The sequence below is a fragment of the Capra hircus genome, chromosome 19 (genome assembly GCF_001704415.2).
Source record: "Capra hircus breed San Clemente chromosome 19, ASM170441v1, whole genome shotgun sequence".
Lineage (NCBI taxonomy): Eukaryota > Metazoa > Chordata > Mammalia > Artiodactyla > Bovidae > Capra > Capra hircus.
In genome coordinates, this window is record NC_030826.1 from 41939399 (window position 1) to 41952580 (window position 13182).

General features: G+C 54.2%; 2 protein-coding genes across 4 annotated transcripts; both read right to left on the reverse strand.

The window, feature by feature from the left end:
* Positions 2190 to 3404, reverse strand: HCRT (hypocretin neuropeptide precursor). Its single transcript, XM_018064069.1, has 2 exons — positions 3381 to 3404; positions 2190 to 2564 (listed from the first exon to the last, which is right to left on the reverse strand). Exons 1-2 carry the CDS (start codon positions 3399 to 3401, stop codon positions 2190 to 2192), a joined length of 396 nt encoding a protein of 131 aa, XP_017919558.1. The 5' UTR covers positions 3402 to 3404.
* On the reverse strand, positions 7339 to 11816 carry GHDC (GH3 domain containing). 3 transcript variants are annotated; one of them, XM_013972555.2, is made up of 10 exons: positions 11708 to 11816; positions 11397 to 11485; positions 10936 to 11216; positions 10515 to 10636; positions 9735 to 10236; positions 9139 to 9331; positions 8957 to 9028; positions 8747 to 8880; positions 8373 to 8458; positions 7339 to 8124 (listed from the first exon to the last, which is right to left on the reverse strand). In XM_013972555.2, exons 3-10 carry the CDS (start codon positions 11201 to 11203, stop codon positions 7906 to 7908), a joined length of 1596 nt encoding a protein of 531 aa, XP_013828009.2. In that variant the 5' UTR covers positions 11204 to 11216; positions 11397 to 11485; positions 11708 to 11816; the 3' UTR covers positions 7339 to 7905. The 3 variants fall into 3 exon arrangements, with proteins under 3 accessions (XP_013828009.2, XP_017920599.1, XP_017920600.1); XM_018065110.1 differs by having other exon boundaries at positions 7339 to 8458; XM_018065111.1 differs by lacking the exon at positions 10936 to 11216 and having other exon boundaries at positions 7339 to 8458; positions 9735 to 10636.

Genomic DNA, 13182 nt, shown 5'->3' on the forward strand with positions numbered 1-13182 from the left:
GGGGAACGGCCCACGCGTGTCTCTCCCGCAGAGAATTTGGGACACGCCCACCCGAGGCCGAAGCGCCAAGGGATGGGGCGGGGCTTGAATGACAGACACGCCCACCTTCCAGGGTGGCCACTCCCCCACGCGTGTTTCCCTGGCGGCTCCTTGTGTCTCCTCCCCTCGGGTTCCCCCTCTAGCCGCCCACGCTGGGACTCGTGTCTGGTTCACAGCGCCGCCTGCTGGAGTTGGGATATCTCGCAGCAACCTTAGCTTCCTGCGCTCCAGTATGAGACAGCAAAGAGTTAAAGAGGTTAGTTTTCCCGGTGGAGGATCGCTGAGAGGGCAGGAAACTCAAATGCTAGAACCGTCACTTGTGCCTTAGTTTGCATAGGATACCCTGACTAACTCTGCCTCTCACCTCAGCAGGATGGATGAAAAGAGCTCTGGAGTCCACTGGGTAGAAATCCCAGCTCTGCCACTTACTAATTGTGTGACTCAGCCTCCAGCAGCATCACTTTCTTTACCTGTCAGATGGAGCTAATAATTTTTACCTCGTATGGTTGTGTGAATTTAATAGCATAATGCATATCGTTGGCACACAATGTGTTGGAGAGCAGTTGTGTCCTTATTCGCCCCCTCTTCCTATCATTCTGATTTAACCCTCCTTCTCGCTGCAACCATTCAAGTGGAAGAGAGGTTGGAGGTAAATTTGGGGCTGAGAAAGATCCAGTTTATAAATCCCCAAAGTGCACGGGTGGGCTTTGTTCTTCATCTTCCCCAAAACGAAACCAGTGCAGCAAGGACCCAGGTGACACCAGACATGGGACTTTTCACTATGGAAGCAGAAAATTACTGTGGCAGCTGAGTGTGGTGGCTTAGGGTGGCTGCTTCCTGGGGAAAAAAACAGCTAAAGCCAATGACAAAGGGAAGATGGGCTGGGGAGAGGGCAGGTCAGTGCTCCTCACCCTCACCCCAAGTCTGAGCTGGGTGTTATCTGGGACGTTATATGCTAAAAAGCGCCACATCTTTCTGCACCTCTACTTCTGGGTTTTAGTTTCTTAGGGCTGCTGTAACAAAGTACCACAACCTGGGGGACTTAAACAACAGAAACCTGTTGTTTCCATTCTGGAGGCTGAAAGTCCAAGACCAAAATGACTGAGGGTTGGCTCCTTTTGAAGGCTTCGATGAATATTTGTCGCATGCCTATTTTCTAGCTTCTGGTGGCTGGTTGGCACTTTTGGGCTTGTACATCCATCACCCATCTCTGCCTTCATGTTCACACGGATTCTCCTCGTGTACATTTGTGTCCAAATCCCCCCCTTTTTATAAGGACACGTCATATTAGATTACAGGCTCACCCTACTCCAGTATGATAGATTCCCCCCCCCCTCAGTATGATTGAATTTTAACTAATTTCATCCACAAAGACTCTATTTCCAAATAAGGTCATGTTCTGAAGTGCTGGGGGTTAGGACTTCAAATGTAAATGGGGAAGGGGGAGGGGTTGCACAATTCAACTTGTCACAGGGGTGTTCCATTGAAATTGCTGGAAATATCTTGCCTCATCCCTGCTTAAGAACTTCTCCTGACTCTTAGCTACCTACTGAATAAAGGGCAAAGCCTGATGATCTGTGAGGGTTTTCACAATCTGGGCTGCACAAGCCTAACCGCCTCCCCTTCAGTGCCTCACCTCTCCCCCAAAAGCCCTATCCCACACTGTAGCCCTCTGGAAGATTCCTGTTGAACCTCATATTCCCTGCCTTTTCGGCGGGCGCGGCTCCCTCCTTCCCAGCCGCATCCCGCTCCTCTGCTTGCACCTTCCTCCGCGTCTCTCAGGAAAGGCCTGGCGATTCAGAATGACTGGCGGAGCACCGAGGACCGTGTCTGCCCCCATTCTCCCCTCCTAGCACTCACATATGCGGTTCTCTCCGCTCTCCGGGGACTTGCACAGTTTCTTGCCCTAAGAGCGCCCACCCGAGAGTGGTTCAAAGACTCCCAAACCGAACTCTGGGTTTTCCGGCTCTTTACGGTTCGAAAGACTCTCACGCCCCCTGGAGGGCGGGACGCGACCGCACAGGGACAGAGAGCAGCCACACTAACAGGGAGACTTTATTCCCCTTTTCCCTGCGAGCTGACACGTTTTTTTTCCCTGCGGGCGTGAGGGAGGGGCCAGGGTAGGGCCAGGACTGGACCCGAGCGAGAGCTCAGACCCCGGACCGTCCCCCAGGTGCCACGGATGAGGCGGCCTCAGAGGGACACCGGCGGCCGGAGCAGGGACGCAGCGCTGGCTCTGCGCCTGCGCGGCGGCCCATGGTCAGGATGCCGGCAGCGTGGTTGCCGCTGGCCTGCAGGAGGCGCTGCAGCCGGCCCTGGAGGCCCGGGGGCCCGGGCCGCCGCTTGCCCAGCGTGAGGATGCCGGCCGCGTGATTGCCCGCGCCGTGCAGCAGCTCGTAGAGACGGCAGGAGCACGTCTTCTGACGGCAGCAGTCGGGCAGGGGCTGCGCGGCCGCCCCGGGTGACAGCAGCGCTGGCGGCAGCAACAGGAGCAGGAGCAGCAACGTCACGGTGGCCCAGGAGACCTAAGGAAGGCGGAGACCGGGCGCTGAGGGTCGCCCGCATGCCAGCCCCTACGTCCGGGTCCTGCCCAGCTGGCTCGGCGCCCCCTCGTGGCCGGCGCTTCTCACTCGCTGTAGCCTGGCTTTCCTGCCTCTCTGTTCAAAGCTGTCTGACGGGCTCTGTCTGACACGACTGAGCGACTGAACTGACTGACCTTAAGATCCAGCAGAGCATCTCCTCCAGTAAGCTCTTTGAAACCCCCTGGGCAGAATGAATCTCTCTCTCCTCTGGGTGCCCTTAGTCCCTTGTACCCTCATTAGAGCGCTGACCACTCCATTTGAAACAGGCATGTCTGAATCTGCCCCAGAAGTTAATGGAGACTTTGCTCAGGGAAACAGAAGCCCCATTTATCCGCTCCTCCTCCCCACAGAGGGCAAACACGGGAAAATCAAGGACTGGCAGGATCCAGATTGTTGCCTGATCCCTTGCAGGGGAAACGATTCTGTGGGTTTGGACCCGTTTCCTACCCTTTCATGGGGCACAACGTTGTCACTTGTAAACTGGGTATTAAGTAATTCCTGCTGTGCAGGGCTGCTGGGAGGATGAGATGACAGGTGCAAATTGCACCTGATACATAGTAAAAGCTCGATAAACACGAACTCTTAGGAGAACAGGGCACAGTCCAGTGTAATTCTCTGTCAAGGGTCCACCCTGCATCCTGCCTCAGAACCCATATAGGAAAAGACACTTTCAACCTTCCTTCTAGCTCCCCGAGCAAGCATTCTCACTGTCCCCGGTCTCATTGCCCCTAAGTCACCCCTCCATCCCTGGGTCTTTACCTTTGTAGAGGAAGGATTCATGGTGTCTGGAGCTCAGAGTGGGGTAGCCGGGAAAGGTGTCATCTGCAGTGGTCCAAATAGCCAGGAACTTTGAGGCTGTTAACTGCAACCCACTAGCAGGACCCTGGGGTTTATAGTGCTCAGAGGTGGTAGGCGGGAAGCGGGGAGAGATGGGTGCTTGCATCTACTCCGGGAACAGACAAAGGCAAATCTAAGATTAGCCTCCTGCAGGAGTGCCGTCTCCAGGCTGGGCCCCAGGAATGACCGCCAAGGCGATCAGAGTCTTGAGCTGGATCTCTGTGCCCCTGGTCCCCTGCTTTGTCTGTCTGCCTGCTCCCTGGAGATGGGGCGGTCTCCAGGCACTAATGAGGCCACCTTTCTCCTAGGAATCTGGGAGCACAAAAGAGGTCTTGCCTGGGGGCTGGCGTGGGACGGTGCATAGGGGGAGCTGCTAATTAAGGGCAGGAAAGGAAGCAGTCATGAGACCCACGCTCCATAGGATGTGTGTGTCTGGGGGAGGGCAGCCAGGCAACAGCCTCTCCCCCCTGCTTCTGTCTCTGCCCCTGGGGCCTTTATGCTTCAGGGCCTTCTTCCTCTGTGGAAAAGGTGTTTTAGCTGACTTTCTCTCCCCTCTGGCTCTTCTTCCTTCTGCCCCTTCCACCAACCTCCAAGATGGAAAACCTTAAAAAGCCACTCCTGGGTAGTGGAAGAACACCAGCTGAAACTAATGTTATCCTTGCACCTCGCCAGCTTTCTACCTGGTTGGGCTGCCTCAACGGGATGGATTGAGTCCCATCCCATCACCGGCAGGAGGAGAGCCGCCATGGGGAGACGGACATGTGCCATCTCTAGGCTGGAGTTTCTCTTATCTAGGGCACTGTCTACTGAACACTGGTTCTGTGCCAGGCTTTGCTCTGGGCGCTGGAGTGACAGTGTGCATAAGATACTGCCTGGTTTTCTTAAAAAAAAAAAACAACCAAAATTTATTATTATTATTTATTTATTGGCTACACTGGGGCTACCCAGGTGGCACTATGGCAAAGAATCTGCGTGCCGATGCAGGAGACACGGGTTGGATCCCTGGGTCGGGAACATCCCCTGGAGAAGGAAGTGGCAACAACCCACTCCAGTATTCTTGTCTGGAAAATTCCATGGCCAGAAGAGCCTGGTGGACTACAGTCCGTGGGGTTGCAAAGAGTCAGACACGACTGACTAAGTGACTAAGCACGCATAGGCTGCACTGGGTCTTCATTGCTGCGCACGGGCTTTCTATAGCTGGGTGCCAGGCGGTGGGCTACTCTTGTCTCCTGGTTGCAGTGCTGGGGCTTCTCATCTCAGTGACTTCTCTTGTTGCAGAGCATGGGCTCTAGGCATGGGGATTTCAGTAGCTGCAACTTGCAGGCTCAGCAGTTGTGGTTCATGGGCTTAGTTGCTCTGCTGCCTGTGAAATCTTCCTGCGCCAGGGATTGAACCCATGTCCCCTGCATTGGCAGACAGATTCTTAATCACTGGACCACCAGGGAAGCCCTGGCCCAGTTTTGCTGGGAGGTGACCCAGCAAAAGTATAGCTCAATGGAGAGGGGACTCTGCAAAAGCCTTCTGTGAAAAGTCAGTTTCCATCAAGTAAGCTTGGGAGAGAAGGCTTTACCTAGAAGGGACAGCCTGAGCAGAGACCTAGAGATGACCGTGCTATACTCATGCAGGAAGCAGGGTGTGGTCCACTGATCGCAACTTCTCTTAGAAGAGAGAGGTGGCTGGCCAGGTAAGTGAAGTCAGAGTGGGTCAAAGGGTCTTATCAGCTAAGCTGGTTAGTCTTGATGGCACAGGTGCGGGGGGCACTATGGGAGGATTTGAGCAGTAAGGAGTCATGGGCTGAGGTAGGGGCCAGGCAGATGGGGGCAGGGACCTGGATTTGGGGTGTGAAATCCAGAAGTGGAAAATTCTTAAAGAGATGAGAATACCAGACCACCTTACCTGCCTCCTGAGAAATGTGTATGCAGGTCAAGAAGCAACAGAACTGGACATGGAACAACAGACTGGTTCCAAACTAGGAAAGGAGTACGTCAAGGCTGTATATGGTCACTCTGCTTATTTAATTTCTATGCAGAGTACATCATGCAAAATGCCAGGCTAGATGAAGCACAAGCTGGAATCAAGATTGCCGGGAGAAATATTAATAATCCCAGATATGCAGATGACACCACCCTTATGGCAGAAAGCAAAGAGGAACTAACGAGACTCTTGAAAGTGAAAGAGGAGAGTGAAAGAGCTGGCTTAAACTCAACATTCAAAAAACTAAGATCATGGCATCCAGTCCCATCACTTCATGGCAAATAGATGGGGGAATAATGGAAACAGTGACAGACTTTATTTTCTTGAGCTCCAAAATCACCATAGATGGTGACTGCAGCCATGAAATTAAAAGATGCTTGCTCCTTGGAAGAAAAGCTATAACAAACCTAGACAGCATATTAAAAAGCAGAGACATTACTTGGCCAACAAATGTCTGTCTAGTCAAAGCTATGGTTTTTCTAGTAGCCATGTATGGATGTGAGAGTTGGATCATAAAGAAAGCTGAGCTGAAGAATTGATGCTTTTGAACTGTGGTGTTGGAGAAGACTCTTTTCTTTTTTTTGGCATTTTATTTTTTTACTTTACAATACTGTATTGGTTTTGCCATATATTGACATGAATCCATCACAGGTGTACATAAGTTCCCAACCCTGAACCTCCCTCCCCTCACCCTCCCCATATCATCTCTCTGGGTCATCCCAGTACACCAGCCCCAAGCATCCTGTATCCTGTATTGAACCTAGACTAGTGATTCGTTTCTTACATGATAGTATACATATTTCAATGCCATTCTCCCAAATCATCCCACCCTGGAGAAGAGTCTTGAGAGTCCCTTGGACTGCAAGGAAATCCAACCAGTCCCTCCTAAAGGAGATCAGTCCTGAATATTCATTGGAAGGACTGATGCTGAAGCTGAAACTCCAATACTTTGGCCACCTGATGGGAAGAACTGACTCACTGGAAAATACCCTGATGCTGGAAAAGATTGAAGATGGGAGGAGAAGGGGACGACAGAAGATGAGATGGTTGGATGGTATCACCAACTCGATAGACATGAGTTTGAGCAAGCTCCAGGAGTTGGTGATGGACACGGAAGCCTGGTACGCTGCAGTCCATGGGGTTGCAAAGAGTTGGACAAAACTGAGCGACCAAACTGAACTGAACTGATTCAGAAGTAGTAATTCAGAGTCAGAATCTGAGGCTTGGACTTCCCTGGTGGTCCAGTGACTAAACTGTGCTCCCAATGCAGGGGGCCCCGGGTTCAGTCCCTGCTCAGGGAACTAGACCCCACATGCTGTAACTAAGACCCGGCCCAGACAAATAAATAAATAAATATTAAAACAAACAAAAGAACAAAGAATCTGAGGCTTGGCAGCTGATTGGGATTAGGTGCCACGTTATTTAGGACGCGCTGCAAGGTTTGGACAAGACTCACGAGCCTGCTGAAACTGAAGGCCAGCCCGTTTCCCCTGTGGTAAGATGGACAGTCAACCCAGATGGTCTCTGGGGCTGCTTCCTGCTGTGATTCTTTATGATTTGCAGTATAGGTCCTGCCCATGGAAGTGATTTGTGGGTTTTGGGCCAGGAAGGGAGACTTGTGCTAAGCCTGGGCAAGAGGAGTTGAGGAACAGCCCCTCTGCACTTAGGGAAGGCTTGGGATGGGGAGAGGTCAGTGGGTGCTCAGTGTCTCCTAGGTTGACCTAGGCTGTGGTAGGGGTCCCCCAGGTCTCCAAGGGCACACACTCAGGGCCCACTCCAGCTTGGAGCAGAAGTTACAGGGAAAGCCCTAGTGTCCAGAACTGAAGCGGAGAGGGCAATCCAGGCTGTAGCAGGAGCAGAGCGAATGGGGTCCCTGGTTTTCCCAAAAGTAGATCCCGAGCCAAGATTCTGGGTGTAAGAAGTTTATTTGGCAGGTGACCCTAGAAAGCATGTGGGAGGAGGGACAGGAGAGACAGGAAGAAAACCAGTAAGAACCGTGTTAACAAGAAGTTTACCACTGCGGGCAACTGGTGGGGACCCTCAGAGGGAGATGCTACAGAATACACTTCAGAGTTGTTCTACTGAGGGATGACAAAGCTGAGGTCTGTGGTCACCAGCCCCTGCTCCGTGCCAGCTGAGGGTCATTCCTGGGAGCCTGAACTTCCAACACTTCCAGCCTGCCTGGTGCACAGGCTGAGAAACACAGGCATTGCCAGCATGGATTGGAACTCCCCCTGTCCTCTAGGGTGGGCTGGGGGCTCTAGGCGGGGCGCTGCTGGTGTCTGCTCTGTCCTTGAAGTCAACTCCTCGGAACTGATGGACCAGGTCGGGCCTCCCTAAGGGCAGCAGCTCTCGTGGGCAGCTGTCAGCTGACACATGAAGACCCTGGCCAAGGGCTCCACATCCAGAGGGGCCCCAGAAGAAAGAGCGAGGCAGCCCATGGGGGTGAACGGGGCCAGGGGCAGGCCTCAGCTCAGGACACTACCCTCCTCTGCAGGCACTGGGCCAGGGACTTGTGCCTGAGGACCCGGGGCATCTCAGGAGGGAAAGGGGCCGAAGGGCAGGCAGCGAGGGCTGCCCGCAGTTCCCTGAAGGCCCCCTGCCCCACCAGGTGGACTTGGGCGGGGCCCATGCTGCCCCGGAACCGCAGGTGCTTGTAGTGAGCGGAGGTTTCCTGAAGGCAGTGGTCAAGCTGAGAACAGAACGGCTCAAGTGAGGCTGATGTGGGGCTGGGCGGCATGTGGGTGAGGCGCGCACAGCTGTGCCCAGGGTATGCGTGGCTAGAAGTTTCATGTGTACACGTGTGTCCGTGGGGCTCAACCCTCCCTTCCCAGAGCTCCAGGGAGGCTCTCCTCCCTCCCCCACATCCGCATGGCGCACGGGGCGGTGTGCAGAGTGAAGGGGACATTCAGTTGTATCCTGTCCCTGTCTCTGGTTTACCTTGTCTCGATTTTCCTCTGACAAGTTCCTCAGCCCCTTCAGTGCCACAAATACCTCATAGTGGGGAGCGGAGCCCTCAGAGGAATCTGTGGACAAACCGCCTATTACGGACACATGTTTTGTGAATGGGGCATCTTCGAAAGCCCAAGCCCACTGCCCCTACTCCAAGGTTCACAGGGGAGAGGAGTTTCTTGGCAAGGAGTGGGGTCAATGGAGAGGAAATGGGTAGAGACTGAAGCAGGATGGAGCGGGGTTAGATATGCGGAAGGACTTTTGTTAGGAGCAGCAGAAATGGCTGGGTCTTTCCTCCTTCCTAGAGGTCTCCCAGCGGGGTGGGTATGGGTGAGGGATAGTCAGCCAGTGGAAAAGCTTACCCAGAATCCTGCTCTCCACCCAGCCATGGTCCAACAGCTTGGCCCCCGGCCACTGCCCCACGGCCCGGCCCAGGGCCTCAGAGAACACGTCCTCACCAGTGACTTCACCTCGAACACTCAGGGTCTGGCCCAGCCTGGGGAGAAGGAAGCAGGAGGCAGAGGAACCCAGGGCACGAGCATGGTCCCTCAGTGACCCGGGGGGTGACTTACCTGCAGATGAATTTGACGACCGGACACTGATTGTAGACACTCACTACCTGTACCACATCACCGAGCCGGCACCTGATGGGGAGGGAGTGGGGATGAGGTCAGGCCCGAGGGCCCATTAACTTCAACAGCATGCGCATGGCCTTTAACTGAGAGTGGGGAGATGAGGGCAGGCAGATGCTCACCTGGTGAGGCTGGCGTGGTTGGTCAATACCAGCTCGTACTCCTTGCCCTTCTGGGCCTCAGCCAGCAGGACAGCGGGGGTAGCCTCTTCCCAAGTTCCTTCCTTGAGTGGGAGCAGCTCAATAAAGTGGGCTCCAGGGGGCAGAAGGTACAGGCCATGGGGCTGCTCTGGCCACAGACTCAGGCCCAACACCCCTGTGGGGAGCAAGCAGCCTCTTCATATGCTAGGCATTCGCCCAGGCCCTAACCCTCTGCGCATCTGATCCCCCTGCTGCCCCTCCACTCCATCCTTCCCGGCTCCCCCAGGCTCAGCCCTCTGCTTCTAAGGCCCTAATTGGGAAGAGGCAGTGATTCTGGAGGTGATGGACCTGGAGAAAATGCTGGTGTGGTATAAATCTGTGTAAGTCTCTTAACCTCTCTGAGCCTCAGTTTTTTCATCTGTAAAATGGAACTGGTGTTGGGGAGGAATCAATGAGATGACTATATAGGGCTTGCTGCAGTTCATGGGGTCGCAAAAAGTTGAACACAATTTAGCAACTCAACAACGACAACTTGGCAGCTAGCTGTGTGCCCCTCACCACCCTTGAGTCTTGCTGACCTCCAGAAGCAGCGTAAGCAGGTGAGAAGAAGGTGAGCCCTTGGCACCACAAGGCCCCCAGGGCAGCCACAGCCTCAGCCTGGCCTCCTGCGTCCAGAGTCACCACCACCTGCAGTTTTGGCCAGAGCCGAAGGGCCAGTCCTCGGGTTCCCTGCTCCAGGGCCTCCCGCAGCTCGGCTGCCCGTCTGGGGAGAGGTGCTCCTGGGTTCCCGGCAGCGATGGCCGCAGCCAGCTCTTCCCCATGGGCCTCCAGGTCCAAGAAGACATCTAGGAGCTCTGCTGCCGTCCCAGCTTCCAGAGCCCGCAGCCCTGGGGACCTCAGTGCCTCCAGGAGCAGGATCCTTGGGTCCTTGGCTCCAGGGGGGCTCACCTGGCCCAGGGCATGCCAAGGCCAAGGGAGGGGGTAGGGCCAAGGGGAGGAAGCAGTTACACGAGCCGTGCCTCCTGGAGCCAGCACTTCCGGGTAGGCCTTGTTTAGGGCTGCCAGACCCAGCAAGGTGGCCTGGAGGAAGACAAGAGACAGTGTTGGCCCTGGGCCTGAGCCAGACTCTGAGCCCCCAGATATTCTTTTTTTTTTTTTTTGGTCACCAGGGATCGAACCCGCACCCTCTGCACTGAAAGCGGGGAGTCTTAACCACTGGACCCTCACGGAAGCCCCCCAGTTTTGTTTTGAGGTTTTTGTTGCTGTTGTTGCTGTTTGCTTTTTTCCCATCCTGATGGGAGGCTTTGGCTCCACTTAGGGACCTCTGATGGGGTTGGGTTCCAGCCTTCCCCGTTTACCTGCAGAGAGGCCTCACCATGGTACCGGTTTGAGGTGGGGGGCAAGGGCTGCTCGCCACTTTCTTCCTCCTGGGCCTGGCTGGCCTTGGTCAGAGGGAGATGATTCCGGAAGGTGCTTATATCTGTAGCCCCAAAGACATTATAAAATCCCCATGAAGCCACAGAGTTTCCCAAGGGTTCAAACCAGACTGGTGAGACCCTCGGCAAAGGAATCCAGAACAGGCCTGAGGGGAGAGAGGCTATCAGGGGCCAGGATGACAAAATTCATCTTGAACAATCCGGCCTCGGTAGTTTCTCTGGGTCAGACCTCTCTCTGTGCTGGCGGTAGAAGGGGAAAGGGTAGTCTTTGGGTTCTGGAATCTGACTCTCCTGTGGGGTTTCCTTCTCTTTGGGCCACTTCCCCAGACCCTGGGAAACACACCTGTGCTCCCTCTGAGGGGACAGTGGGGACCCTGGGCTCTGCGCAGACACCGCCTCAGGGCCTGCTGCTGGCTCTGGCCCGCGTGCAACGTGCTCTGCGCTAGTCTCTTCTGCTGCCAGGCGGCTGCCCAGCACAGGGCCCCCCACGCCACACGGTGCTGGAGGCGGACAAGCCAGGACTGCCTGGCATCCTGGGACCGCGGCCGCCACAGGAGCATGGCTAGTGGCAGCAGCAGCAACAGGGTCGTCAGCAGCAGCAGCAGCAGCATCTCCAAGCAGCTCCTGGAAGGAGGAAGGCCTCCAAGTACTGGTACTGCAGGGAGGAGGGGAAACCCATTTCCTCCCCTCACTCTGCCGAGCACAGGAAAATCAAGTTCAAAGGGAAGTTGGGGAAGAAGACTGGACCCCTGTCAGGCGCGTGATGTGGAGGAGACAACGGCAAGGCTTTGGGGTCACACTGACCTGAGTTTGGATCCTGGCTCTACCCCTGGTTAGCTGTCTGGCCCTGGGGCACTCAGTCAGCTGCTTTGAGCCCCATACCCTTGCCCCACCTGTAAAATGGAAATAATGATACCCCTGAGAAGGAGCACGGAGGGCAAGGCAGAGCACCTGGCTCAGAGCAGTTCCTTAGCTGATGACAGGTCTGGTCTACTCCCGAGAGGCTCTGCTCTGTCCAGGATCCACCCTGTCCCAGCATCGTGTCCCTTCCCCGCCAACCCCCACCCCCCTACAAGCCCTGAGCCCCTAGCAGTGGTTCCACGTCCCACAGGCACCTGTCGCAGCCCACTTGAGCCTCTGCCCGGCACCCAAGGGCCCCTCAAGGCTCTGGAACAGCCTCAGTACACAGCTAGCCAGAAAGATGGAGCCCAGGCTTTAAGGGGAAGTCCTGCCGCTGGGCCTGAGGGTGGAGCTGGAGGCGGGGTCGGGAGAGCTCTTAAAGGGACAGGTTGCCTAAGGGCCGCGAAGCTAGGAGGTGGCCCAAGCCTGCAGGTGGAGGGAAGTTATAGCCAGAGTAGAGTGGTCCAGAGGGTTGCAAAGAGTCGGACACAAGTGAAGTGACTTAGCATGCAGAGTGGTCCTCAGACTTGTGTCGGTGAAGGAAGAGAAACCTAAGTGCAGAAAAGAGTGTCTCAGATCAGCTTGAGTGGGCAGTGGGCACATCCCATCCTGGAGCAGGCGTAAACTTGAGCACTGTCCAAAAGCAACATTTTTCCAGTCTAGAATTGCCCTCCACAAAGGTAGTAGAGAAAGAAAATCCTTTTGTTATTGAATAAACATTAAAGCAGCGTGTGGCGCATCACAGGCGAACTACTGGGACCACGAAGACAGAGAAGAATCTCATTCTCCACCCCCGCTTTTTTTGTAGTTATAATTTATTAACTTGTCATCCTGATTTTGTATGGGCTTACTTTCTTTTTTCACTTTATTACCTTTTTATTTTTATCTTTAAAAATATTTAATTGGAGTATAATTACTTTACAATGTTATGTTAGTTTCTACTGTACAACAAAGTGAATCAGCTATATGGATACATATACGCCCTCCCTGTTGAGCCTCCCTCCCTTCCCCCCATCTCACCCCTCACCAACTCATCACTGAGCACCCAGGTGAGCTTCCTTTGCTATACAGCAGCTTCCCACTAGCTATCTGTTTTACACATGATAGTGTATATATGTTGGGCTTCGTAGGTGGCACTAGTGGTAAAGAACCTGCCTGACAATGCAGGAGACATAAGAGACACGGGTTCGATCCCTGGGTCAGGAAGAACTCCTGGAGGAGGTCATGGCAACCCAATCCAGTATGCTTGCCAGGAGAATCCCATGAACAGAGGAGGCTGGCGGGCTACAGTCCACGGGCTCACGAAGAGTCGGACATGACTGACGTGACTTAGCACGCACGCACACATTGTACATAAATGTTAGTGCTAGTTTCCCGGGTCATCCTACTCTCTCCTCCCTATGTCTGCATGACCGTTCTCTATGTCTGCGTCCTGCCAACAGATTCATCAGTATCACTCCCTTTTAAAGCTAGAGCCCGGGAATTCCCTGGTGGTCCAGTGGCTAAGACTCTGAGCTCCCAGTGCAGGGGGCCCAGGTTCGATCCCTGGTCAGGGAGCTAGATCCCACATGCTACAACTAAGACCCAGAGCAGCCAAATAAATAAATAAAAATTAAAAAAAAAAATAAAGCTAGAGCCCAACAGACACAACCTGTTAACACATGTTCTCGATAAATAACTTTACCTGGTA